Source organism: Cordyceps fumosorosea (genome assembly GCF_001636725.1).
Source record: "Cordyceps fumosorosea ARSEF 2679 chromosome Unknown scaffold_6, whole genome shotgun sequence".
In the NCBI taxonomy this organism is placed as follows: Eukaryota; Fungi; Ascomycota; class Sordariomycetes; order Hypocreales; family Cordycipitaceae; genus Cordyceps; species Cordyceps fumosorosea.
The window spans coordinates 216,612-241,326 of record NW_017387306.1 but is presented as its reverse complement, the minus strand read 5'-3'; the positions used below and the strand labels follow the sequence as shown (position 1 = coordinate 241,326).

The following is a 24,715-nucleotide window of genomic DNA, read 5'->3' as shown; positions in this document are numbered from 1 at the left end:
ATGTTTGGGCATGGAGTTGAGGAGCACTTGGGGATGTTTCAATTACTTTTACAAGATAGGATACCCAAAAGCAAAAAGAATACAAAGAAGTGTCAGCATTGGATTAAAGAAGACACTACAGTGCGACTGCAACCAGAGACAGCGAGTGAGCTAACTGGAGGTGAGATGATCGGTGGGGGATGGCGATGTCGACGAAAGGCATGATTGGCGATGTGTGGGGGACGAATGCAACCTGTAAACGTTGCGAGTTCACCTCTGGGCCAAGCCTACTTTTTTACAGTAGTAGTAACTAACCTAACCTACCATTTCTTGGAGCATCGCTGATGACCCCTCCCTCAACTTGGGCAGCGGAACCAGTAACTCCTGAGGTAGTAACCCCTACCCTAGAGGCCCTAAAGGCGGGAAGCGCAAAGGTTAGGTTCGTGGCGTGTTACAGCCCTGACCACGAGTCATCAATTTGTCTATCTGGTAAATGCTGTGGTGTGAAACAACTGTAATACCGGGCGAGCACGGGGCGTTTCGATCTGTGATTGAAGAATGGCCAGAGTGTTATGCAGGGGCTACCCGTCTCGCGTAGGCTGCTGCCAGAGAGGGTGGGCGAATCGCTGGCAGCCTCTTGTGAGATTCGAATAGGTACAAGTAAGCTCGCTGTGCGGTTCTCGGTCCTTTGACTGGTGGGATATTATTACCACGTTACGCAGGTTCAGGTTGCCTGTCGTGTGGTAAGAAAAGTCACAACGATGGCTGAAAGAAAGACCAGATTTGAAGAAGAACCCCACGAAATGAGCATAAAAGGAAGCTCACAAAGACACCCCTGGTCCAGTTTCATTGGTAAGCACAACCTAGGACGTGGTAGGTAATATGCAAGCAACCCTGCGCTATTGACCTATTGACTTTCTTTGTGGGATACTCCGTGGGGGTAGAAAGAAGGGAGGGTCACAGCGGCAGCCTTTCTTGCAGGGCGAGCGAGACAAGGGAGATGCAAGCTGCAGATTTCAGGTGAATGACATCAAATCAAGTCTCGCCAAGCCATTGCAAAGAGTGACAGACAAGGGGAAGCTTGATCCTACTTTCTGCTTGCTGGTTACGGACCCCAGTTACCAGTGACTACTGGTATGTGGACGGGAAAAGAAACGCCGCCTGGTCATCGACGGGCGGCTGGGGCCGCATCTGACCACTGGAACGAGGAATACTAATGAACTGGAGTGCATAGTTATGGAGTAACGTTGGTCAAGATTCTCTCCCCTGCGGAGCCTAGACAAATTTCTACACAAATTCAGGGCCGGCGCATAAACCAGGCCCAATGAGTGTTGGCCCTTTCTTTGGTTACATCAAAGCTTTGTCCCAAGTTAAGTTAATGTACATACATAGGTAGTAGCCGTGGATCGCCCAAACAAGGGCCAACCCAGCCAGAATTGGTGCTGTACATTATTAGCACTTGATTACTTCTTACAGTGGTGAATGACGGGCAGAGTCTGGCGCCGTCAAACAGTGAGTGAGAGTTGATTTGACTTAAAAAGCCTGCGCCTGCCCGCTCTTGTACCCCGTCCCATGTTCCTTATTAGATCGGAAACTTATGCTTAATCTTGACGTCTCACCAACTTGAATACACGTTGTGCGCCTGGTCTGCGCCTCCTGATAAACCCTCCCTTCCCCCTTCTTCCTCTTGCCAACAAACTCCAAAAACCTACAGAAAACTACCCTAGAAACAGAGAAAACATGGCTCTCATCTCCCTCGCATCCCTCCTGCTCCTCGCCGGCAGCGCCGCGGCCAACCCCAACATACTCTACGTCACCTCGTACGCGGGCACCATCACGACGCTGAACCTGACGGAGACGACGCCCCCGGCGGGTGGCAAGTACCCCTCGGTCAAGGCCGTGGCCACCAGCGACGGCTGCAAGGCCAGCCCGTCGTGGCTGACGCTCAAGCAGCCGTGCCCGATGCTGTACTGCATCGACGAGGGTCTCGAGACCCCTGGCGGCTCGCTCTCGTCGTACCGCACCAACGACGACGGCACGTTGACCCAGATCGGCAAGGTCACCACCGCTCCGGGCCCGGTGAGCGGCGTCTTTTACGGCGCCAAGGGCCACGGCTTTGCCATGGCGCACTAGTACGTCCAAGGCTCTTAATATCATGCCAACTCACCGTCTTTCCAAACCCAAAATTAACAAGTATGTCCGTAGTGGCGGCTCCACGCTCAGCACCTGGGACGTTAGCGATCCGGCCAACATCAAGAACGTGCAGTCGACCAAGTTCACCGAGCCCGCCGGGCCTAACCCCCAGCAGAACGCGCCGCACCCGCACGAAGCCGTGCTCGACCCGACCGGCCGCTTCCTCGTCGTCCCGGACCTCGGCGCCGACCTGGTCCGCCTCTTCTCGCTCGACAACCAGACGCTCCAGGCCACCGCGCTGCCGCCCGTCAAGGCCAAGCCGGGCAGCGGCCCGCGCCACGTCGCCTTCGCCGTCCACGGCGCCAAGACCTACCTGTACCTGATCACCGAGCTCGGCAACACGATTGTCGGCTACGACGTCGGCTACGAAGGCGCCGGTATCAGCCTGAAGGAGATCTTCGACATTGGTGTGCACGGCGAGGGGAGGCAAGTCCCCGACAAGGCGGCCGCGTCCGAGATTGTCGTTTCCGTGAGTACATCTCCGGGATCAAGTGTGTGCGCTTGGATTTGATGACTGACCACAAAACATAGCCTGACCAAAAGTTCCTTGTCGCGTCGTCGCGCCGCGAAAACATCTACAAGGTGGACAGCTTCGACGACAAGACCAAGCAGATCGACTCCGACTCCATCATCAACTTCTCCATCGACGCCGGCACCGGCAAGCTCACCTTCCTGCAGGATGTGCCCTCGGGCGGCAGCTTCCCGCGCCACTTCTCGATGAACAAGGCCGGCACCAAGATCGCCATCGGCCTGCAAAAGGACTCCCGCGTCGTCGTCATGCAGCGCGACCCGGCGACGGGCAAGCTCGGCGACTTTGAGTCGTTTGCCAACATCGCAGGTGAGATTACCTCGGTCATCTTTGACGAGTAAGATGATGAGGAAGGAGGAGGACTGCGAGACCTGGGCCGGCCCCGGGATCGGAGGTGGGGGGTGTTGAGAGATACATAGCGGTGGCCTGGCTTTATACGTACATATGGCATCATGCGCAGACATATATACTTGGACTATAGCAACATGTCGAATTTCAGCAGCATGGCAAGATTTGAACAATATTTGTCTCGTAATGCGTGACAGCGCCGATCTTTTTAGGTAGTTGACAGCTGGTAATTTCACTTTGCTCAGCCAGCACAGCTACTGGTAGCCTGACCCACCACATCAACGTTCGCTCCTCCTGGCAAAGGATCGTGAACTAAACATCAAACAGCGCTTCCAAGGCGTCGATTGCCTGATCGACAGAAACATCCCGAATGGCATAGCGTGGTGTTGAACTATAGCCTTTATACTACTAAAAATCGGTATCGAGCCTTCTCGTTCATCCGACGCATCTCGGCCGCTCGACAAGTGCACTCACTGGTGGGCACCGCCCGTTTGCCATACCTGCTAAGGAAACAATATCCACGGGCATGATCCTCTTCCGAGCCGGTAGAAACCATTCTTCGCATTCCATTTAGAGTTACCGTTCAAGAAGGGGCATACGTGCCTTTCTTAGGCCTCACGCCGCTCGAGCTTCCCCAGCGCTACGTGAGGCCGTTACGCTACTGAATCGATCCCTACAGGTAATCTTGACACAATACATGGTTGATGGGTAACCATGGGTTCAAAACCAAAAGTCACTCAGAGTTCGCCTCCCGCCACAGCTTCGCGTAGCTTGTTGAGGGACGAGGACGATTATCCGGATGAAGCGTCCAGCTCAAACCCACTCAAAAGACCATTCGATGACGGGGTCGTGGATTATCCACGGAGGAGGGCCACTATTGCAGTACGTAAAGTTGCCTCCTTCGCTACCTTAAAACTTCGTTCTTGTAAGTAAATACTGAATACCGTCGCCAGTGCGAGGTGTGCCGCTCGCGCAAGTCGCGCTGCGACGGCACCCGGCCCAAATGCAAGCTCTGCACCGAGCTCGGAGCCAACTGTGTCTACCGCGAACCAGTCGTGAAGCTCGACGTTGGCGATAAGATGATCATCGATCACCTCAATCGCATAGAGGGCATGCTGCAGGCGAGCATATCGCACCAGCAGCAACATTATCGCACCAGCATCGCGGCCAACCCGTCACAGCTGTCTCCTTCCCCGAGCAGCGCCGCAGCCACAGTTACCAGTCCCAACGGGCCATTCGCGACACCAAACGGGCCCGGGGCTGCCGTACCAGTTATTCTTAATGGCGGGCTGGGGACCTGGGCGAACGCAGCGGCCACGAGCGGGACGAATATCTCGACCATGCCAAAGTGCCACACCAATGCCGCGTTCCATCTTCTGCAGTGGCCGCTCATCCGCGACCTGGTTCCTCATCAGTACGATCCACAGATTCTCGTTCAGCTCGAGATGGAGCGCGAACCACTAGACCTAGCATCCAAGCCGCTACCAGCGGCTGTCGACCTGTCCAACGCACCGGCATACGTCGAGGCCTACTTTGCCAAGGTCAACGTCTGGTATGCATGCGTCAACCCGTACACGTGGAAGGCTCACTACCGAGCGGCGCTGGCCAGCGAGTTCCGCACCGGCCCGGAGAGCTGCGTCGTGCTGCTGGTGCTGGCTCTCGGGCGGGCCAGCCTCGGCGGGCCTAGAGCGCGCCGGGCGTCGGGAGAGCAGGAACCGCCAGGGCTGTCGCACTTTGCCGCCGCCTGGGCGCTGCTCCCGGGGATGCTGACGGCTAGCAGCGCCGTCGCCGCGCAGTGCCTGCTGCTGGCGGCCGCGTACCTTTTCTACCTCGCGCGGCCGCTCGAGGCGTGGAGCCTGCTGAGCAGCGCGGGCGCCAAGCTGCAGCTGCTGCTCATGGCGCGTGGTCAGCAGACGGAGCTGGTGGAGCGCATCTACTGGAACACGCTCCTCTTCGAGAGCGACCTGCTGGCGGAGCTGGACCTGCCGCACTCGGGCGTCGCCCAGTTCGAGGAGCAGGTCGGCCTACCGGGCGGCTTCGCGGCTGTTGATGATGGTGAAGCCGAAGACGGAGACGTGGACGCGTCCCCGGGCGCCGCAGACGAGCTCTGGTACTTTCTGGCCGAGATTGCGCTCCGCAGGCTCCTCAACCGGGTGAGCCAGCTACTGTACGCCGACGGCGCACTCGCCGAGACGAGCAGCAGCCTGGCGCCGGTCGTGGCGGAGCTCGACTACCAGCTGACGCAGTGGTACGAGGGCCTGCCGCCGGCGCTGCGGTTCTCGTTTGCGCGTGCGCGGCCGCTGCGGGACCCTGTGCAGACCGTCCTGAAGCTGCGCTACCACGCCTGCAAGGTCATCATCTACCGGCCGTACGTGCGGCGCGTGTTGCGGGACCCGCGGGCCGTATCGGATCCCGTGGTGCGTGAGGGCTGCCGCAAGTGTCTAGACGCATCGGTGCGGCAGCTGGAGCACATATCAGAGCAGTAAGTGTCGGATTTTGGGAACTACCGCGCTTATAAATTCATGCGTTGACCCATTTCACAGTCATGCCGGCCACATGCCGTATACGTGGCAGGGCGCGCTGTCCATGGCCTCGCAGTCGCTGCTCCTCATGGGAGCAACAATTTCGCCGTCTCTGCGAGACCTGGTCTTGAGCCTGGTGCCGGACGAGAAGGCGCTGGACTCGATCATCCAGGGCGTGATTGATGAGCTGGGTCGCTATTCCGTCCTGGCGCCGAGCATCAACTTGGCGGCCGAGATTGTCAAGGAGGCCAACGTGCGACGGCGTGCGTTTCTAAATGCAGAGATACAGAATAGTTGATCTGTGCCAGGCTGAAGGATTATTTACTAGCATCTCCTTCCTTTTGCGCCTCTGTGACGCGTTATCAGCAAGCAAAGACTGGGATGAAAGCCAACAACCAACTGATTGCAACTAGCTCTGGGCGATACATGCATCTCGAAGGACGAGGAAGCCTGCAAATCCGCGCTAGCAGGAGGTCTCGCCCAACTCGCCTGCCGAGACATTCAGGCTCGGAGGGCTGCCGGCCGCCTTCCCAATGAGGTCTCTCGGACCTGGAGGATTCTCCCGCGCATGCAAGCGGCGAGCCACGCCTAGTAGGATATGCGAGGACCTATCAAATTACATCATCTCCCTAAGGCTTTGACCTGATTATCTTTGCGGAATAAATCGCCGGAACACGCGGCACAGGCTGATGCTTTGATGGATGGCCTACCTGGGCTCTGAAGGAATGCGCAGAGGTGGGTGTCAGGAGAGACATACAGGAAAGGGAATAAAATGCACATTGATTCCCTTTGTGGGTAACTAATGTACGCAGCAAAGGATGCGGTTCATACTACAGCATTTCTTCAGTCCAAACTCTACGAGAAGTTCGACATCTTTGAAGCGCGGTCTACCCCGCGCTCTTCTTGGACTGCCGTCTATACTCGTCAAAGCCGAGCTTCGAGGCAAGGACAACTCTGAGAAAGCTGGCGGTGTGAGAACCTGATCTGCTGGTTTTTGTCCACTTGCGAAGCTGCAGCCTTTTGTTTTCCATCTCCCTCGCGCGGAAGCTCGGCCGGGGTCCCGAACCCAGTGGAAAGAGGAACGGGCCAGCTTTTTTCAGCCCAGCCTTACTCTGCGCATGGACTTGTCCATGTTGGTCATAAAAAGAAACGCCCGGTGGACCATCACCCTCGGGTTCGGCTTTTGTCTCATGCAGGCATAAATGGCCGCTCCTAGGCTGCGCGATGTTGAAAAATGACTGAATCCGTACATTCAGTCGAGAAAGACTCTGTCTTGTTGGCAAAGGATTGCACCGCCCCTCGTAGCCTTGTGCTGCCTTGGACTGATGCTTACACAATGCCTTACAAGACACACCATTCATTGTTGGTGAAAAGGCGGAGGAGGTGAGACACATGCGGAGATCGACGAGGGCACTGGCGGTGGCCCGATATAAATACTCTCCCATGTCCCTTTCAAATCGCATAACACAACTGTCACATCTATACTACACAGTACTTCTCCATAATCAACCACATATCTACTCATCAACTATGAAGACCTCCGTTCCCTTGGCCGTTGCTCTATTCGCACTCGGCGTTTGGTCCCAAGCCTGCGGCGTAAGCGAGCGTCTATCCCTATGGGAACGCCAATTGCATTACGTTTGTTCCAACTAACACGCCGAGCAGGTGAACGAGGTGCGGCAAGACTGCGGGCCGGTCTGCCAAGGCTGCGGAAACTTCCAATGCCTCGCCATCCGCTGCGGCGGCGGATGCTGGTGCCGACCGGGCTTCCTCCGAGACAGCGTACGTGCCCGTGTTCTGCGTTCATTAAGATCCAAGGCTAACGACAACCTCGCGTCAACTACCTGTGTAGGCCGGCACCTGCATTCCACGAGACCAGTGCCCAAAAGACAAAGTCAGCGAGCCAAGTTCGCATTAGGTGCGGAAATGTCACGGCGAGATCTACGGCTCTCACTTTTCGGAACAGGTGGATGAATGTGCCGATCCATGGGGCCGGCCGTTGCCGCGACCGAGCCGTGTTGATAGAATACGATAGCGCATCAAGCTCGGAGGCTTTGCTGCAACGTGAATAAAAGTGAGCCTTGATTAGTTGGCCTTTTCCGCTGCCTTGCAAACTTTGCAACTTGTGTCGGCCGTTTCTCTTCTAGGATTCATGAGGCGCGCCAACCCCGCCAGCTGCCAACTTAAAAGCAAGTCGCTTCTTGTCCATCAATTCCCATCAACGCGGTGAATACCATCAAGAATAGAAAACGTCTCATCTTTAGATGAAATAGCCTCGAATAAAATTCGTCAAAGATATTCCCCGCTTCCCAGACGACGTCCCGCTTGCGTCGATGGACACGGTCTCGCTTCAGGTCTACGTCGGGACGGTGCAACAGCCGCGCAGGAAGCCGCGAGAGCCTGCGAGGAACTCGGCTTCTTCTTCCTTGACCTTCGCGGAGACAGCCTGGGCGAGGCAATGATCGGATGTATCGACGAGCTCCTCCTCATCGGCAAGGAGATCTTTTGACCTGCCCGGGAGCGTCAAGAACCAGTACCTGCAGGACATTCCAAAGAGCTCCTGGGGTATGTAACTCCTACCCATCACCCTACCGAGTCTTGGTAGAAGCAGACTTCTACTTACACTACTGCGGCTAAAGAAGAAAGAAAGAAGATTCCAGTCCCGAGGCATCGTGAAAACAGAAGCCGGATAGGTTCGAGTAGTTCAACCTGGGCCAGGACGGTCTCGTGGGAATGACTGACCCGCAGCCCTTGCCTGAGCTCGTGCTAAAGCGCATCGACTGCTTCAAGCGGTTCGCCCGACCAGGGGCAGCAGATTGCGACCATCCTGAACCGGATCCTCGCGCAGCACCTCGCTCTGCCCGAGGACACCATCTCCGCGGTCCAGCGGCCGGCCTAGCCGTCCGGCATGACCATCCGCCTCATCGAGACCTTTTCGAGCCCCGCCGACGAGGACCTCCGCACGAGCTTGGCGCACCACACCGACTTTGGCACCGCTCACGCTTGCTGGCCAACGTCGTCGGCGGGCTGCAGGTCCGGAGGCGTGGCGGTCGGCGCGCCCGCGCGGCCGGGCAGGCTCATGGCGAACCTTGGCGCGGTGGATAGGTACAGCCTGGTGATGCTATTCCGGGCGGAGCGGGGGGCGAGCATGAGGGCGCGGGTGGTGCCGCGGCGGGACGGCGCGGGGGGCCGAGGACACGGACCTGACGGCGTGGGAGGGGGAGGTTCAGAGGATGATGGCGTACAGTCGTGGCGAGGCAGGCGCAGGTTGAGGGCAGGGGCGGCTTGTCTACCCAGGCTTGACCGGCGTATTTACAGTTCTTATTGATGAATATTAATTTTCGTTTAATGAACAGTATTTTTCCCAGTCGCGATAGTGTGATTTGTTGGCCTGTAGGTGCACCCACCCTCCATGCAGTGGGTGGTACTTGTTAGCATATGTCCATTAGCAGAAGGTTAGTATGCCACTGTTCTTGTTATTATCAATTTTCTGCCAGTCAGAGAATGGAGAAACATGCGGCAGGAAACAAGGGGGAAGAAAAGGGCAAGTGAATGAGTATTTTTTTTTTTTCTCCTTGGGTTATCACGGGAACTGCGAACTGCCAGTTCTATACCCTTCCCCACCTGTTAAAGCAACATTGTAATCGACTGCTTATATCCGTGGATATTTCGCCTTGGTTTGTAAATGACATCTAGGTTATGCGTGGCATCGTATTATTGGGTGCGCCATAGTCCAAGGACGTCATGTGTAACCGACTGTCTCGGCTACATGTGATGCATCAACAGATAGAGCAGACGCTTGTGATGCTGCGTTCAAATATGACTCCGCGTCGGCCCAAAGGGGCTCTCTGTACGCTATTAGTCTATTGCGATACCAAGGTTCAAGGCTGAAAGGCTAGGTAGTTGCATTAATATCCCGCAGGAGGGCGTCACCTCTGTCCATTTCCTAGGTGCAGTGGCGTGGTCATGCATGCGCTGTCGACGCATGATGTCCAGTCTTTCGGCCACTGTAGCCCTGTGGGTGGTCCTGTTTTTGCACTTGCTCGTCCCGTCTCGTCTCTCCTTTCGGCTGCCGAGTTTGGTTTGTCCAGGCGATTCGGTCAGGGGCCACATCCCTCCCGCTCTGGCTCCAGCTAGAGGCAACTAACTAGTCAGTCCCTGGGCTGGGCTGGCCAGAGAAAGAAGATGAAGTCAAACGACGTCAATCTGCAGTAGCATCCCTGTTTGTCCACTTTGTCAGGGGCCACTTTGGTCCTGGGATAGGCCACTCGCTTTGCTGTTTTGCGTGCTGTCTGACAAGTACAAGTCTGTCTGCATTGTTCAGAGTTCGTCCCCCCCCCAGCCACGTGACGCATTGGCCAAGTCCTCCTGGAGCCAACCACCTACATTTTGTGTCATGGACATCGAACAGCGTAAGCGCTGGGCAAGGAATTTTCCGTTTTAATAATTGCTGTTTTATTTCCCCTTCATCTCTTCCACCTTTCTTTTTAAACTTCTTGTTAATTAAACCTTTCGAGCCTTATCCCTAGCATCGCCCTTTTTCGACTCCACCAAACTTCCAGCTCACGCGGGGGCTTCCAACGAACGACAGTCCCCTTTTTCCTCGCATCGCCCAGTTTGCCCTCCGTGCTGCTGCTTTGCAGTGCACTGTCAGCAAGTTTGCCCAGTACAGGAAACAGATCTGAAGAGGCATCTGTCAACTCCCCATATCGGCCAATCCAGTTTCCCGCCTTTTTGGCCTTTCTGGCGTGGCTACGCTGACCGTGCAGCTTTAATATCCGCACCGCTTCCGCTGCTGTACCTCCAGAAGCCGCCTCCCAACAACTTCTTCGACTCTACCTAACTACCTAGTAGCAGCCTCGTCACAGACCTGCAGTGCATACTGCTTCATCACCTCTCTTTCCCTCAACTTAATGGCACCAGCGCAGCTTTTCACCGCATAGCCACCCTATAACGCCACTTCCGGAGTGATTCTGCCCCGCGGTGTGACACCACTGGACGCTTCAACGACGCTACCGACTGTGGCTTTGTCAACCGTTATTTTGGGCATTCGAAAGCTCCCTCATCAGGCTGAAACGGCTGCATATCAACGACTGAGCGCCCATCCCCATCCCAGTGCCCAAGGCCTCTTTGCTTTGGCTTCACACGCAGCAGCAGCCTATATACTCTCCGCTACCATAATCTGGGCCGCCCTCCACATGTTCGTGACATTCACGCGCCACCCCCCAGATCATGCCTGCTCGAATACCTCAAGAGCAATCCGGCGCCTATGCGAGGTCTCCCTACCCATATGAGGATGATAGAGGCAGAGCCCGCGATTATTCAGATCGCCCACGTGCTCACTCGTCCTCCCGCCGAGGCTCAGTATACGAAATTCCAACTCTATACGACGATGGCCGCTGTCGTTCCAGGGAGCAGGGTCGCTACTTAAACGCCGAGGATATTGAAAGACAGCGACGGTCTATGAGCGATCGCGATTCATATGGCAGACCCAGCTCATCAAGAACACCAGAACGAAGCGAGTCTTCCAGAAAGAGTCGACATCATTCGTCTCACATCATTGAGGATTCGCGACCACCTATTAGTTCGAGAAGCCATAGAGACGTCCCAGATGTTGCCTATGTCTCGGGTCCCCCGCGCCGGGACTCGACATCGTCCAGAAGAAGCAGATCAACGAGCCTGTTCGGTCGGTGGCTTGGGGTTGGATCTTCGACTCGCGCCCCATCCCCGGAAAAGCAGCCCAGGAGAGAAAGACGGTCACGATCGGAAAGGCCTAGTCGGGGTACTTCTTGCGTCGCATGTCTTGAAGCAACATCATCGTCAAGGAGCGCTGATCTGAAATGCGGACATAGAATGTGCAACTCTTGCCTCCGACGTCTGTTCAGCATGTCGACCGCCGATCCGCAGCACATGCCGCCTAGCTGTTGCCAACAGCATATCCCCCTCCGATATGTGGAGGATCTGTTTGATGCAGGGTTCAAAAAGAAATGGAATCGCAAGTTTGCCGAGTACACCACCCGCAACCGACTCTATTGTCCGTCGCGCAAGTGTGGCGAGTGGATTGTGCCAGAATCTATTCGGAGAGAAAACGGCCGCAAGGTAGGTCGTTGCGGACGCTGCCAGACCAAGGTCTGCGGCTCTTGCGGTGGTAGATATCATGCGTCAGCGGAATGCCCAAGTGACGAAGACACGGCCAGGTTTCTCGATCAAGCCAAACATGCTGGTTGGAAGCGCTGTTATAGATGCAAAGCTGTGGTTGAGCTGAGAGAAGGCTGCAACCACATGACCTGGTAAGACTATTCCACCAGACTGGAGCGGATAACGAATGAGATGGCTAACGGTTGATAGTCGGTGCGGTGCCGAATTTTGCATGAAATGCGGCGTCAAATGGAAGGGCTGCGATTGTCCGTGGTTTAATCACGACGCGATGGGTGCCGACTACAATCCAGGGTATGCCGGGCAGCATCCCCAAACTTATAGCGAAGAAATACGATTGCGCCGCCTGCAAGAAGTCCGTGATAGAGTGGTCGCTCGAAACATGCAGAATACCTACGAGTACGATTTTGGCAACACGGCGGGACACCACATGAACGAGAACTACAGGAGGGACCACGGCGCACTCCCGTCGCGGCCACCGCCTGCCAATGCTGGTTATGTTTCGGGTGTCCAACAAGCCCGGGGTGGTTACGGGGCAAGCTTCCTGGAGCGCCAGAGCTCGACGCGCAGCCGGAGCGGACGGCAGCCGTCTCCGGCAGCGCCACCGCTGCGATACCAGCCGGGTTACGAGAATCTGCCGCTGCGACGCGGCTCGCACGGGCACCATCGCTCGGTGGACGAGCGAGAATACCGGCAAGAACCGCAACGATCTCAGTCGGAGCGCATCGTTCCCACGCGCATGTCCCGACGATACGATGACGAGGCTGCGATCCACTCGCCATACAGCCGAGGACGCCGTGCCAGCGTTGGGCCGCCGCGCAGCTCCGCCATGGCCGGCTTGAACGGCAAGGACCGGGGCATGGGCCGGGTGGCTGAGTGGAGGGACTACGTCGAGGACGGCGTGCCGGATGGTGAATCCGTTGCAGGCCACCTTTGAGCAGCTGCTTGGCGTTGATGATGATGGGGCTTTGGTATGATTTTCTTTAACGGGGATTTCTTGACGATTTGACGAAATGGATACGCATTGCATTGCATTGTTGTACGCGCATACATGAGCGAACAGAATAACCACGAACGACATTTGAGAGCTTCTCGGGATCCGAGGCCCCGAGGGCTATGTACATCTAGATGGATTGGGATAGCAATATGATGACAGATAGCCTCATTTTTGTTTAATGATATACAACAAGTCTCCAGTTTTGAATTTTGAGACAATGACCCTGCTCGCATTAACGCTGTGTGAGCCGCAGCTTGGGTGTGCTGAATTACGTCATGGCGGCTACCAAGATTCAAAGCTGCTCTGGCCCGGTGCTGCTGCAAGCCACGAACTGCAAGCACTTTGTCCATCACAGCTCGGTACAGTGGGCGGCAATATGTATTGGTCCCCTGCCAGGTATCTGACCTATTCCTACGATAGTTGAGATAGTTGAGATAGTTGAGACAGTTGAGACATGTGAAATACTAAAGATATGCAAAATGCTTAAGATATGTGAATTACCTAAGATACGAGAGATGCCTACGATATACAAAATACTCAAGATAGGTGAGATATGCCTGAGAGGGGTGAGATACCTCATAGGGGACTAATGTATGTTGCTACCCACTATAGATACTAACTAATCACAGTGCAGGGGAAGGCGCTGGTGTGCTTGTCGGTGCACTGGCGGCCTCAATTTGGGGGGCGTTAGCACTCCTTTCCACGGGCAGCACGCGCTTCTGGTACAACCTTGCCTCAATTTCAGTGGTTTCATCAGTCCTTTGTTGGGGCACTTGGCCCGCTAGACCCAGCCAGTGACACGCCTGGATTGTGCTGTAACAATAATCCATCCCTCCGGGCAGTTCTCCTCTATCACGAGCCAGCGTTCCCGCCCCCCCCCCCCCCCCGGTCCATCACCATCTATCTCATTTCCCTATCCAGCATCATTTTGCTTTCTCTTTCCACTTTCACTCTCCGATCTCCTAACATAAGCACCTAAATAACCCCCTGCGCCCCCCAGCTCCGATTATACCAAAAATCATGCTACTACATCGCCTCCGATAGCACCGATCCGTCCATCTGCAGCAAGCACGTGCCAAGCTGGCCGCCGTGACGACACCACGCAACTGCCCCCCGAACCCACCCGTTTGACATCTCGACATCTCCCCTCCGCCCCTCAAGCTCTACCGCCTTCGCGGGTGACCCGCGGCCGAGGTCATGCTTCTCCTCCACCAGCTCGGCACCGTTAAGATTGGCGAGGTCATCCGCTACACGGTCACATATACCCCTTCCCAAGATCGCATCCTGCCCTCGCCCGAGAAGCTCTACGTCCGTATCCGCAACACCTCGGCCATCGCCCTGCGCGCCGCCTTCGTCCACGGGCCCTACACCCTCTCCGTCGCCGCATACCCTGCCGGGTTTCGTCCCAACGAAAAGTGCCCCGACCCCCAGCAGTATGGCGTCCCGGAATTCCAGCCCATGGTCAAGGCCGGCGGCTCCTGGGAGTGTGAGCTCATGGTCCCCGACAATATACGACAGTCCGCGGGCATCGGTGGTAGCGGCAGCACTTTTGGCAAGGACGCCGCCCACGACGCCGAGTGCGCCAGCTGGGTCATTGAGATCTCCTCGCAGGTCATCTTTTCCACCTCCGCCGCCGTGTCGTACGAGGTCGTCGTCGGGCGCGATCACAAGTCGCTGAGCCTCAGCCAACCTTCGGGCTCGTCTGCCGAAGGCAGCCGGAGCATGCGCCCGGGCCAGTTGGCTGACCACCAGCAGAGCGTGGGCGCCAAGGATGGCCACCACCCGGCGCAGCCCCAGGGCATATTCTCCCGCGCCGTGAAGCTCAAAGTCGAGGACACCGCGACGCTCTGGAACACGCCGCGGCTTCCGGGCTGGGATGATCTTGGCGATAAGCGCGTTAAGGAGAACAAGGGCGCCGACAAGCCCGTCGAGAGCGTCGTCAAGACTGGCGATCCCGAAACCGCTGATGACAAACCCGTGCGCAAGCAGAAAAAGGTCCACCTAGTCTTGCTCACGCACGGCTTGCACAGCAACCTCGGCGCAGACATGCTGTACATGAAGGAGTCCATAGACGCCGCGGCGAAGCAAGCAAAGATAGATGCCAAGGCTAGGCGGCAAAAGGAACGAGCCGAGGCTGGGCAGTCGGATGATACATCCGAGGACGAGGATGACGAAGAAGTTGTCGTCCGCGGATACTCTGGCAATGCGACAAAGACAGAGAAGGGAATCAAGTATCTCGGGAAAAGACTCGCACGATACGTCTTGTCCATCACCTACCCTGATCAGCCCTTCATCCCCCTCGGCAAGCCCTCTGGCGAAACCCTCATCAAACACTTCGATAACGAGGATCTGCTCAAGCAGCACATATTCAAACAAGCACATAAAAACAGTAAGATCTCGGAAGACACATCAGCGCGCGGAAAAGACCCCGCCCGGCCATATACAATCTCCAGCATAAGCTTTATTGGACACTCGCTCGGCGGTGTCGTCCAGACGTACGCTGTCGCATATATCCAGAAGCACTCCCCTAAGTTCTTCGACCTAATCCGCCCAGTCAATTTCATCGCCCTGGCATCACCCTTTCTGGGCCTGAGCAACGAGAATCCAGTCTATGTCAAGTTTGCCCTAGATTTTGGTCTTGTGGGACGAACTGGAAAGGACTTGGGCTTGACTTGGCGAGCTCCCACAATTGCCCGAAACGGCTGGGGGGCCATAGTTGGCAATCTCGGTGAATCTGCACACAAGACCGTCTACGGCGACAGCCAGCCTGACTCAAAGCCGTTGTTGCGTATTCTGCCTACTGGGCCTGCGCACACAGCGCTGAAGAAGTTCAGAAACAGGACGACATATTCAAACGTTGTCAATGACGGCATTGTCCCACTGAGGACAAGTTGCCTTTTATTCTTGGACTGGCAGGGCCTAGGACGTGTCGAAAAGGCCCGTCGAGATGCAGGCCTTGTTGAGACGGTTGTCGGGTTTGGTTGGGCTGAATTAACCGGCTCAAGCATGTCCACTACCACTAACAAATCAAAGCAGCAGCTTGTCCTGGAAACGGGTCAAGAATCAGGGTCAACCACACCTCGAGAAAATGCGCAGCAAGTGCCACAGCCAGATGAGCATACCATGGAAGAGGACGACAGGGCCAGCTTACGTTCTATACCGACGCCTTTTAGCGAAGGCAGCCAACATCAAGACCAACCCAGCCCGTCCATACAAAGTCCGTTGTCAAGCTTCTTCAGTCTCTTCAAGAGCAGCGAGCCGCCCAAGCCGGATATAATGTCTAAGAAGCAAAAGAAGATGATCCGCCGAGCACAAACCATCAAGTTTGATTCGCAGTCGCAAACTTCGAGTTCCAGTACCTCTGATATATCCAAGACTACAAAGGCAACGTCTGGTCATGAATTCGAAGCTGGCGAGATAGGTGGTGTGATGGCACCTCCCAAGACGACATTTTTTGAATCGGCTGGTGACCTTCTGAATCCCAAACTGCCAGATGTTGACTTCTTAGTCGACCCGTCAAAGCGGCCAAGAACCATCTTCCATGACAGGGTGTATCAGCCCTCTGACATCCCTCCACCGCCTCTCAAACGCCGTAACACCCCCTCACTCATGCGTAAGACTTTTAAGACCTCCTCGTCGCAAAAGTCAGCGGAGAGCGGCTCATCTTCGCCATATCCGACTATCAACCACGAAGACTCCCTCGCCTCTGCCCAAGACTACGATGACACCACGCACACCGGCCCGGAGGACAGGCATCCCAACGAAGCCGTCGACAGCTCTGGTATGCGGGTTGAGGAAAAGATTGCGCGCGGCTATCATAAGGGTCTCGCCTGGCGCAAAGTCCTCGTCAAGCTCGAGCCCGACGCGCACAACAACATCATTGTGCGGCGCATGTTCGCCAACGCGTACGGGTGGCCGGTGATGAAGCACATGGTTGACGTGCACTTTAGCGACTCGGTCATTGCACGCATGGCGACGCGTGACGAGCACCTGGGTGAGCGTGCCCTGGATGCGAACCAGCCGCCCGACGCGCACGGCTGTGAGACGAAGCACCTGAGCGAGGCGCTTGAGGCTACTCTCATCGTTGACGAGGGTAAGCCCGCCGCCGGCGACAACGGCAGCACCGAGTCGCGCGATGCAGTCATGGCGCTGCCCCCGCCGAAGAGCCCCGACGGGGACGGCCCCCCGGCCTGGCTCGCTAACGGCGGCCGCGCGGGCTCGGTGACGTGGAGCGAACGCGACTGGGTCGATAGCGACGACAACAGCGACGCGGAAGCGACAACTGGCGAGGAGAAGAAGGCCGCAAGCGCCAAGGGCGAAGGCACGCTGAGCCCGCCGTCGTGGAAGTGGGCGGCAGAGAAGATTGTGGGCAAGAGTGCGACGGCTGGAAGGAAGAGCCCAACACCGGAGCAGAAGCAAAAACAGGCATGACTTTGTATGTATATATACCTACTCTGACTAGAATAATAATTACATCCGAATACCCAGGGTTAGCAAAGGGTGCACCGCTGCTCTGTGCAGTCTCCGCCACTATTGCAGTTCTGTCAAGTTCTCATTGGGAATTATTCTAATAGATAAAAAAAAGGGACTCTAATCCAAGATTTATATACCAAGCATCAGCAGTTGATATAGTAGTAATAGGGACAATAACAGCAGACAAGGGATTAATTAGGTGGAGTGTGGCAGAACAGCCAAAAAGGAATGGTGGATTCAAACCACCTTTGTTGGACGAACGGGGAATCGAACCCCGGACCACTCCCAAGCGGGATCTTCCAGTTGGAGGATGGATGCTAAGGGAGTATTATACCACTAAACCATCCGCCCGAACTTGTTGGAAGTAGGAGACCTATTTTGCTATATATATTTCAGGGCAAAAATTTCAACCGCTGTCAAACCGCACACATGGCACGGTGTTATCAGAAAGCCTGATGGACCGGTCGCAAACTTGCTACTGTACGATATTTGGTGGTTACAAGAACTATTTTATTAGCTCGGGCTGGTTTAGATGGGTATGGATGGCACCGGCCTGGTGGCACTTATTACCAACCTGGTGGTGCGTCGTTGACGGTTGTTAGTGGTGGTCTTGAGTGCGCCGCCTCGAGCTTAAAGAGTTAGAATACGAGGGATGACCTCCGCGGCCCGTATAAGATACTGAGCCACAAGCCTCGACGAACTAGAGACTTGGCGGGCAGCGTTGACAGATGTAATAAGGAGAGAGAGAGAGGAGGAATGCAAGGCGGGCACCTGCAGAATCGCGAAAATTGAGCGTCGCAAAAGCGGCGACGCGCATGCCGACTATCCGGGGCTGACGCAAACCGAGACCCAGCATTGCCCCACGACCAGGTACTCCCCTCGTTATGGGTACTTTGCAGAAGATGCCGGCTTGGCACACTTGCCCCTCGATCTTGTCGCCGCTTTACTCCCTGCACGCTGGCGAGCGACGGATAAGTCGGCCTCGTCATACAACCCTCGCCTGTGCCGTGGCGCTCGCCCTGGAGCCAGCGTGCCTTGCCTTTTGCTACTACCGGCAAGCCCAGCCTATTTTAGCACATTCACTGGTGGGATGGCAGGGGGAAAGGAGGAGCTATATTGTATCGAAGAACTCAGGGGAGAAATAAAACGTTGGCTGGTCCCGCGCCGGTGGGAATCGCGCGTCGCCTTTTCACTGCTTGTCTCAATTTGAACCAACAGTGCAGTATCGCCGGACTCGTTACTCTGCTGTTTTAACACGCACAACGCTCGCTTCCTTTTTCTTTCTCCTTCTTCCATCGCGTTGGTTCTAATACTTTTGTTCCGATTCACTCGCTCTCGCCGGTACCGTACCTCGACATTTCTCCAAGTCCTCCGTCGCTGGCGCTTGTCTCCTCGCTAGTTAACGCCCGTTTGCGCCTTCCAATTGGCATTCCTCCGCCCGGCCATTCATTGCTCTGACGCGTTCTGTACTCTCACAGCTTAATTGCCGCAATATCGCGTCTCAATCACAAGTTTTGCTTCCTTCCATTACCATTCTCGCCTTGGCATCGCAAAAAATGGTCTCTGCCAAGACTCTGATCGCCAGCCTGGCTGCCACTGGCGCCATCGCTGCCGATGTACCCTCGCTTCAGATCAAGGTATGACCCAACTTGCAGGGATCGTTGGAACTGCCCCGGATGGCACCACGTCGAACCGCCAAGCTAACGACTTGACGCCGCCCGTCGCAGGGATCCAAATTCTTCTACCCCAATGGCACCCAATTCATCATTCGCGGCGTCGCCTACCAGCAAGACTCGTCGGCCGGTGGCAGCGACGCCCCCAAGTCCAATGCCACCTTCATCGACTCGCTCGTGAGCAAGTCCAACTGCCAGCGCGACATCCCCAACCTGGTGGCCCTCAACACCAACCTCATCCGCACCTACGGCGTCGATCCCACCGGCAACCACGACGACTGCATGCAGATGCTCGCCGACGCCGGCATCTATGTCATTGCTGACCTGGGCAACCCCACCATCTCCATCAACCGCGCCGACCCCCAGTGGAATGTCGGCCTCTTCACCTTCTTCCAGAGCGTCGTCGACACCATGTCCAAGTACCCCAACGTCGTCGGCTTCTTCGTCGGCAACGAGGTCACCAACAGCAACAGCACCACCGGTGCCTCTGCTTACGTCAAGGCTGCCGTCCGTGACATGAAGCAGTACGTCAAGAACAAAGGCTACCATACCGGAATCGGCTACGCTGCTGACGACTCCTCGGACCTGCGTGACACGATTGCCGAGTACATGAACTGCGGCGACTCGTCGACCGCCGTCGACTTTTACGGATACAACGTCTATGAATGGTGCGGCGACTCCGACTTTGAGACCTCGGGATACAACCGCATTCTCGATTTTTTCCAGTCGTACTCTGTCCCTGCCTTCTTTGCCGAGTATGGCTGCAACAAGCCTGGTGGTGCTGCCAAGCGCGAGTGGCAGGAAACCGGTGCCCTGTACGCCAAGAACATGACTGCTGTTCTCAGTGGTGGTATCGTGTACGAGTACTTTGAGGAGGACAACGATTACGGTAAGCTCTTTCCAGAATTGCCTTCCATGACAACTCGGCCCACCGTGGTCCTACTAACACACTTGTTAGGTCTCGTCAAGGCATCGGATAGCGATAGCACTGTCACTAAGCTCGACGATTTCGACACCCTGGAGAAGGCCATGAAGGACATCGATCCCCAGGGCGTCTCAATGTCCAGCTACAGCCCCTCCAACAAGGCCGCATCGTGCCCCACGGTCAACTCTACCTGGGAGGCTAACGGTAGCACGCTCCCTCCCACGCCCAACGAGGCCGCGTGCGAATGCGCCGCCAACGCCTCCACCTGCGTCCCTGCCAAGAACCTCGACACGTCGGCCTACGGTGCCATCTTCAACTACACCTGCGCCGACGCTTCCGTGTGCTCCAGCATCACTGGCGACCCCTCCACTGGCAAGTACGGCATGTACAGCATGTGCTCGGACGAGCAGAAGCTGGCTATTGTCCTCGGCGCGTACCACACCAAGCACTCGGACGCCTCCGACTCGTGCTCCTTTGGCGGCAATGCCACGGCCCAGAAGGGCTCGGGCAGGACGGACTGCTCCAAGCTGGCAACCAGCTCCGCCAACGGCACCAGCAACTCGACCAAGAATGCCGGTGCGACCGTCGGCGCTCCTGGCTATGGAGTGGTAGCGTCCCTGGCATCCCTTGTGGCGTTGGTGGCATCGGCGATGGTTGCCCTGTAAATGGCTGACAAGTTGAGGTGTGATGTAGATGTAAGATTTGGGGAGAACATCAGTTATAGTACAAATGAGATTAGCTATAGTGTAAATTAATGAATGCCGATTTCGAAGACCCCCACTGACCTGCCGCTGCCAATGACGGAGCCTCGATTACAACTGCAAAAGGGCTTACCTGATCATATGTTGGGGCATGGAACGCCAGGTAAAAACAAAAAAAGCTCCAGTTCTTCTGCAATAACATATCTCTTGCTGGGAAGCCCAATGCCTGCAGCTTAGACACTTTAACACCAACCAAGCAACAGTTGCAGTAAACGTCGTTCACTGAGGCCGCCCGGAAGGCCCATGTGCGTCAGCGAATGGCTGACCCAGCACCCAGAGACCCGCCGTCAAGCCGATCCCTCTAGCGGACCTGGAAGGCCAACCCAGTCCAGCTCGAAATTTACGGCCATTACGTAGACTTTCCTCCGGCCATCATCTTCTTGTTCCTTTTTGCTTCCCTTCCACAGTGTTGCTTGTCAACCTTTTTCTTGGGCTTATCGTCTACGTTTTTTTTTTCTAATCCGGAACAGACACATAGCTAGCATCACCATGGCGCAGTAACCGACGGGGCTTGCGACAACGGCCTGCACGCGAAATCGACGAGTGGGTGTGCCTTGAGCTTCAATTCGAAGGAATAAGGTAGCCCCCGCGCAATCACGCGAACCTCTACCAACGCGCTGCCTGTTCCATCCGTTGGCTCTGCGCGACCCCCCCCCCGGTGGAACCCTGATAACATACCTCCAACCCGCAGCGGCCCCCTTCCCTTCCCCTTTGCGCCGCCGCCATGCGCCTCTTCCTCGTGCCCGTCTCGACGCGGCGCACGCTCCTGTACGCGCAGCGCCTCGGCGTCACTACCAAGGAGCAGGCCGCGGCGTCGCCGCTCGATCGGGCCGTCGCCTTCGCCGCGCGCACCTGGGCCGGCTGGGAGAAGCGCGAGCGCGGCTGGCAGCGCCGCGTCGTCGACTACGGTAACCACGCGTTCCGCCGCATCCCCTTCCCGGAGTGGGGGCTCAAGTCGGTGCCGCCGCTGTCGGCGCGCCGGCGCGCCGAGGAGCTCGCCGGCCGCGACGACGGGGGCAAGGTCGAGGTGGTCTTCCCCGCGTCGGTCATCCCGGAGGCGGAGGTGGAGAGCGTGGCGCGGAGGCTGGCGACGGAGCGGCAGGCGCTGCACCGCAGGCAGATGATGTGGTGCTTTGCGGGCATGCCCATCACGCTCCCGTTTGCGCTCGTCCCGGTGTAAGTTTTTTGGGGGGGGTTTCGAAGCGTGCGCGACGGACACTAACGATGGGAGGACAGAATACCGAACCTACCCTTCTTCTACCTCGCTTACCGCGCCTTCTCCAACTGGCGCGCCATCGCCGGCGGCAAGCACGTGCAGTGGCTGCTCGACAACAAGCTGCTGGTCCCGGCACCGTCCAAGGCGCTCGACCTGGTGTACGCGCAGTCGCGCGCGCTCGTCGGAGGCGGGAAGGCAAAGGTCGACCCCGAGGCCAAGGAGGAGATCCTCCTGACGCACGCGCAGATTCGCACGTGCACGGACGCTCTGGGGATTCCCGAGCTGGAGACGGAGCTCGACAGGGCCGTCTGGCAGATCGAGGAGGAGTTCAGAAAGGAGGAGCAGAAGAAACAGGCCGGCGCGTCTTCTTCGCCGAGTAAACCGCCAGAGGAGAAGAAGACCGGGGCGAACGACAACAAGAAGAATCAGTAAACGGCCCTGCTCTGGTTCTTGTGTACTATTCAGGCACAACATGTACGCGAAATGAAACGGGATCTAGGAGGGTTGCGTGGCGTCCAGTTAGAAAGGGTATACTTTTAGAATTGCCGCTCCATCACTATCATATATTTCACCACTTTATAGATCTATGGGGCAATTGTCATGTAAATGCGGAGTGTATTAAAAGGGTTTATAATATGGGAGGTGTATCTTGCGCAGACAGGCGTCATAACGTGAAGCGGCAGAACCAGTTTCATATCCAATGCCAACGTTTCTCTGCGTCGGGTCGCCGATGTACTACTTAGGTTCGTTCAAGCGTATTAAAAAGCGAAAAGGAGGTATCCAAAGTTTCAACAAACCACCAAATGACTAATTTACTCGGACGGTGTCTCGAGATCCGAGATAAATGTGGCTTCGCTGAAGACTTGACCCTCCTCGGTAATTTCCTTGCCGCCAGCCTGGAGCTTGAGCGTGGCCTTGGTGGCATACTTTCATCCCGCATTAGCACTCATTCACGCATGACCTCAGAAGCGGGTTCAACAAACCTGGTAGATGTATGGCTTGGTTCCTACGGCGCCGGCAACGATGCGCTTGACGAACGCGGGGACCTCGGCCATGACGTCGACGCGGTCCAGACGCTTACCGAGCGCGGCGTCGATCTCGGCCTCGACGGGGTTGCCGTCCTTGTCCTTGGCGTGCCAGGCGAAGGCGACGTTGGTCGGTGCGGGCCAGCCGCTCTCCGTGTCCGCCTCGATGGCGGTGTGGGTGGCGCTGTTGTCGCAGCCGGCGCCGACAATGGTGCCGTCAGCCGCGACGCCGCCGACGCTGACGACGGTGCAGCCGTACGAGGGCGGGGTGGTGAACTGCATCATGACGGCCGAGTGGCTGGGGCCCTGGAAGGTGAGGAAGTTCCAGCGGGCGGCGGCGTGGTGCGGCTTCATGCCCTGCAGGGCGTAGCTGTAGAAGCCGCGGCCCTTGAAGTCGACAGGCCCCTCGTCCTTCGTGGTGATGCTGCCCTCGACGGCGCAGCGCGGCCAAAAGGCATGTCGCATCCAGCCCCACGGCTCCTTGGGGTCGGTGCCGTAGCTGCTGGTGCCCGTCTTGCCGCCCTGGAAGCCCGGCGCCGTCTTGGTGACCTTGATGTTGACAATGGCGCGCTCGTCGTTGAGGCTCTTGATGGTGTACGAGTTGCCGTCCTCGGACAGCTCGAGGGCGCAGTCGTCCGCATAAAACGACGCCTTATCCTCGCTAATCTCAAAGTTGTTGAGCGGCGTCGAGGACCAAAGGTGAGGCTTCGATTCGTCGAGGGAAAAGACTTTCGAGTTGAACTGGCACGTCTTGCGAATGCCGCTATTTTGGTTGGTGCAAACGCGGTTAGCAGACCGGTGTTTTGGGGGGAGCGCGCGGACTCGTCTTCACTTACGCAACGTTGCTGTAAATAACTTGCGCCATGCCGATTCTGCCCTCGTCGGAGAAGAAGTAAAAGGTTTGCGTCTCGACATTGGTCCATTCCATCTCCTTCCACTTCAGGTCGTCGCGGCTGATCTCGGTGTAGGGAGTCTCCTTGGCCTCCTCAGCCACCGATCGGATGGCGGAGGGGCCATAGATGGGCTCTTGTGTGCCGGCAACATTGGCGATCCTGCAGGCAAGATTGGTTCGCGTGTTAGCAGCGGCCTCGTTTGCTGAAATGCCCCCGACGCTGAGCTTCAGGAGGGGCAATTGTGCGTTGGAGGTCGGGCAAGGACTGCGACTCACTGCTGCTGAACCCAGTTGAACATGGCTGGTTTATAGGTTGGGGAATCACTGGCTGAATAGGTAGAATAAGGAATAGGATGGTCACGGAGCAAGGTAGATGCTTGAGGAAAAGAAGAAAGGCCTTTGTAGCAAATCTGGATCGACCCAGTCGGTAATAGCCGCTGTTACCTTCACACCGCTGGAGCTGGAGCTGGAAGCCGGAGGGGCAGGAAGAGTGGGTGTAGTGGGGTGATGGTTTGGGCTCTCTGGGCGCGATGGCAGGCTCAGTCTGGGAGGACCGGAAGCGTGGGATTTGAATGTTATAGGTCAAAACGTGGAGAGTATTATTCTAACAGATTTTATCCATATGAAGATGTAGGTATTCAATTTAGATTTTTTCGGTGGGTTAAATTGGCTTCTGCTGGCTTTAGTTACTCCTGCAGACAGTGACGTAGTCGAGCTTTCTTTCATTCATGTTGTACGAGAACTACCCCAGTGAACGATTATCGATGCAATGGCAACAATGTATAAAAGAAAATTATAACAGGCGATTAGACTTCAGCACCGAAATTGAAAACGTCACGGGCTCGAGGTTAATCCCTCCGAACCCCAAGCTACGAGTTTCGCTACAACCAACGCGGGTAGGTTTCACTACAGGGTGAGTACACAGCGGTCCTAGACCGCTGTGGCTGGGTACCTAGAAAGCGCCACGAATGAGGCGCGAGAGGCACCTCTTCGTTCCCGACGGGACGATTTTCGATTTTTCAAAGG

General features: G+C 56.4%; 9 protein-coding genes across 9 annotated transcripts; 8 read left to right on the top strand and 1 right to left on the bottom strand.

The window, feature by feature from the left end:
• Positions 1 to 1,719: 1,719 nt before the first annotated feature.
• Positions 1,720 to 3,042, top strand: ISF_03245 (3-carboxymuconate cyclase; the record flags this gene model as incomplete). The annotated part of the gene is made up of 3 exons (XM_018846851.1): positions 1,720 to 2,111; positions 2,185 to 2,641; positions 2,704 to 3,042. The coding sequence occupies 3 exons, from the start codon at positions 1,720 to 1,722 to the stop codon at positions 3,040 to 3,042; spliced, it is 1,188 nt and encodes a 395-aa protein (XP_018705740.1).
• A 721-nt stretch (positions 3,043 to 3,763) lies between these two features.
• On the top strand, positions 3,764 to 6,163 carry ISF_03244 (Zn(2)-C6 fungal-type DNA-binding domain protein; the record flags this gene model as incomplete). Its single annotated transcript, XM_018846850.1, has 4 exons — positions 3,764 to 3,931; positions 4,003 to 5,531; positions 5,593 to 5,834; positions 5,985 to 6,163. The coding sequence occupies 4 exons, from the start codon at positions 3,764 to 3,766 to the stop codon at positions 6,161 to 6,163; spliced, it is 2,118 nt and encodes a 705-aa protein (XP_018705739.1).
• A 938-nt stretch (positions 6,164 to 7,101) lies between these two features.
• Positions 7,102 to 7,489, top strand: ISF_03243 (Protease inhibitor I8, cysteine-rich trypsin inhibitor-like protein; the record flags this gene model as incomplete). The annotated part of the gene is made up of 3 exons (XM_018846849.1): positions 7,102 to 7,167; positions 7,237 to 7,353; positions 7,424 to 7,489. 3 exons carry the CDS (start codon positions 7,102 to 7,104, stop codon positions 7,487 to 7,489), a joined length of 249 nt encoding a protein of 82 aa, XP_018705738.1.
• An 815-nt stretch (positions 7,490 to 8,304) lies between these two features.
• On the top strand, positions 8,305 to 8,676 carry ISF_03242 (hypothetical protein; the record flags this gene model as incomplete). The annotated part of the gene is made up of 1 exon (XM_018846848.1): positions 8,305 to 8,676. One exon carries the CDS (start codon positions 8,305 to 8,307, stop codon positions 8,674 to 8,676), a length of 372 nt encoding a protein of 123 aa, XP_018705737.1.
• Positions 8,677 to 11,998: 3,322 nt separating this feature from the next.
• Positions 11,999 to 12,664, top strand: ISF_03241 (hypothetical protein; the record flags this gene model as incomplete). The annotated part of the gene is made up of 1 exon (XM_018846847.1): positions 11,999 to 12,664. One exon carries the CDS (start codon positions 11,999 to 12,001, stop codon positions 12,662 to 12,664), a length of 666 nt encoding a protein of 221 aa, XP_018705736.1.
• Positions 12,665 to 13,921: 1,257 nt separating this feature from the next.
• ISF_03240 (hypothetical protein) lies at positions 13,922 to 17,155 on the top strand (the record flags this gene model as incomplete). Its single annotated transcript, XM_018846846.1, has 1 exon — positions 13,922 to 17,155. The coding sequence occupies one exon, from the start codon at positions 13,922 to 13,924 to the stop codon at positions 17,153 to 17,155; it is 3,234 nt and encodes a 1,077-aa protein (XP_018705735.1).
• A 1,598-nt stretch (positions 17,156 to 18,753) lies between these two features.
• On the top strand, positions 18,754 to 20,460 carry ISF_03239 (Glycolipid anchored surface protein GAS1; the record flags this gene model as incomplete). The annotated part of the gene is made up of 3 exons (XM_018846845.1): positions 18,754 to 18,834; positions 18,925 to 19,759; positions 19,829 to 20,460. 3 exons carry the CDS (start codon positions 18,754 to 18,756, stop codon positions 20,458 to 20,460), a joined length of 1,548 nt encoding a protein of 515 aa, XP_018705734.1.
• Positions 20,461 to 21,280: 820 nt separating this feature from the next.
• ISF_03238 (hypothetical protein) lies at positions 21,281 to 22,204 on the top strand (the record flags this gene model as incomplete). Its single annotated transcript, XM_018846844.1, has 2 exons — positions 21,281 to 21,732; positions 21,793 to 22,204. 2 exons carry the CDS (start codon positions 21,281 to 21,283, stop codon positions 22,202 to 22,204), a joined length of 864 nt encoding a protein of 287 aa, XP_018705733.1.
• A 380-nt stretch (positions 22,205 to 22,584) lies between these two features.
• On the bottom strand, positions 22,585 to 23,988 carry ISF_03237 (survival factor 1; the record flags this gene model as incomplete). The annotated part of the gene is made up of 4 exons (XM_018846843.1): positions 22,585 to 22,698; positions 22,756 to 23,560; positions 23,634 to 23,849; positions 23,966 to 23,988. 4 exons carry the CDS (start codon positions 23,986 to 23,988, stop codon positions 22,585 to 22,587), a joined length of 1,158 nt encoding a protein of 385 aa, XP_018705732.1.
• Between the last annotated feature and the right edge of the window lie 727 nt (positions 23,989 to 24,715).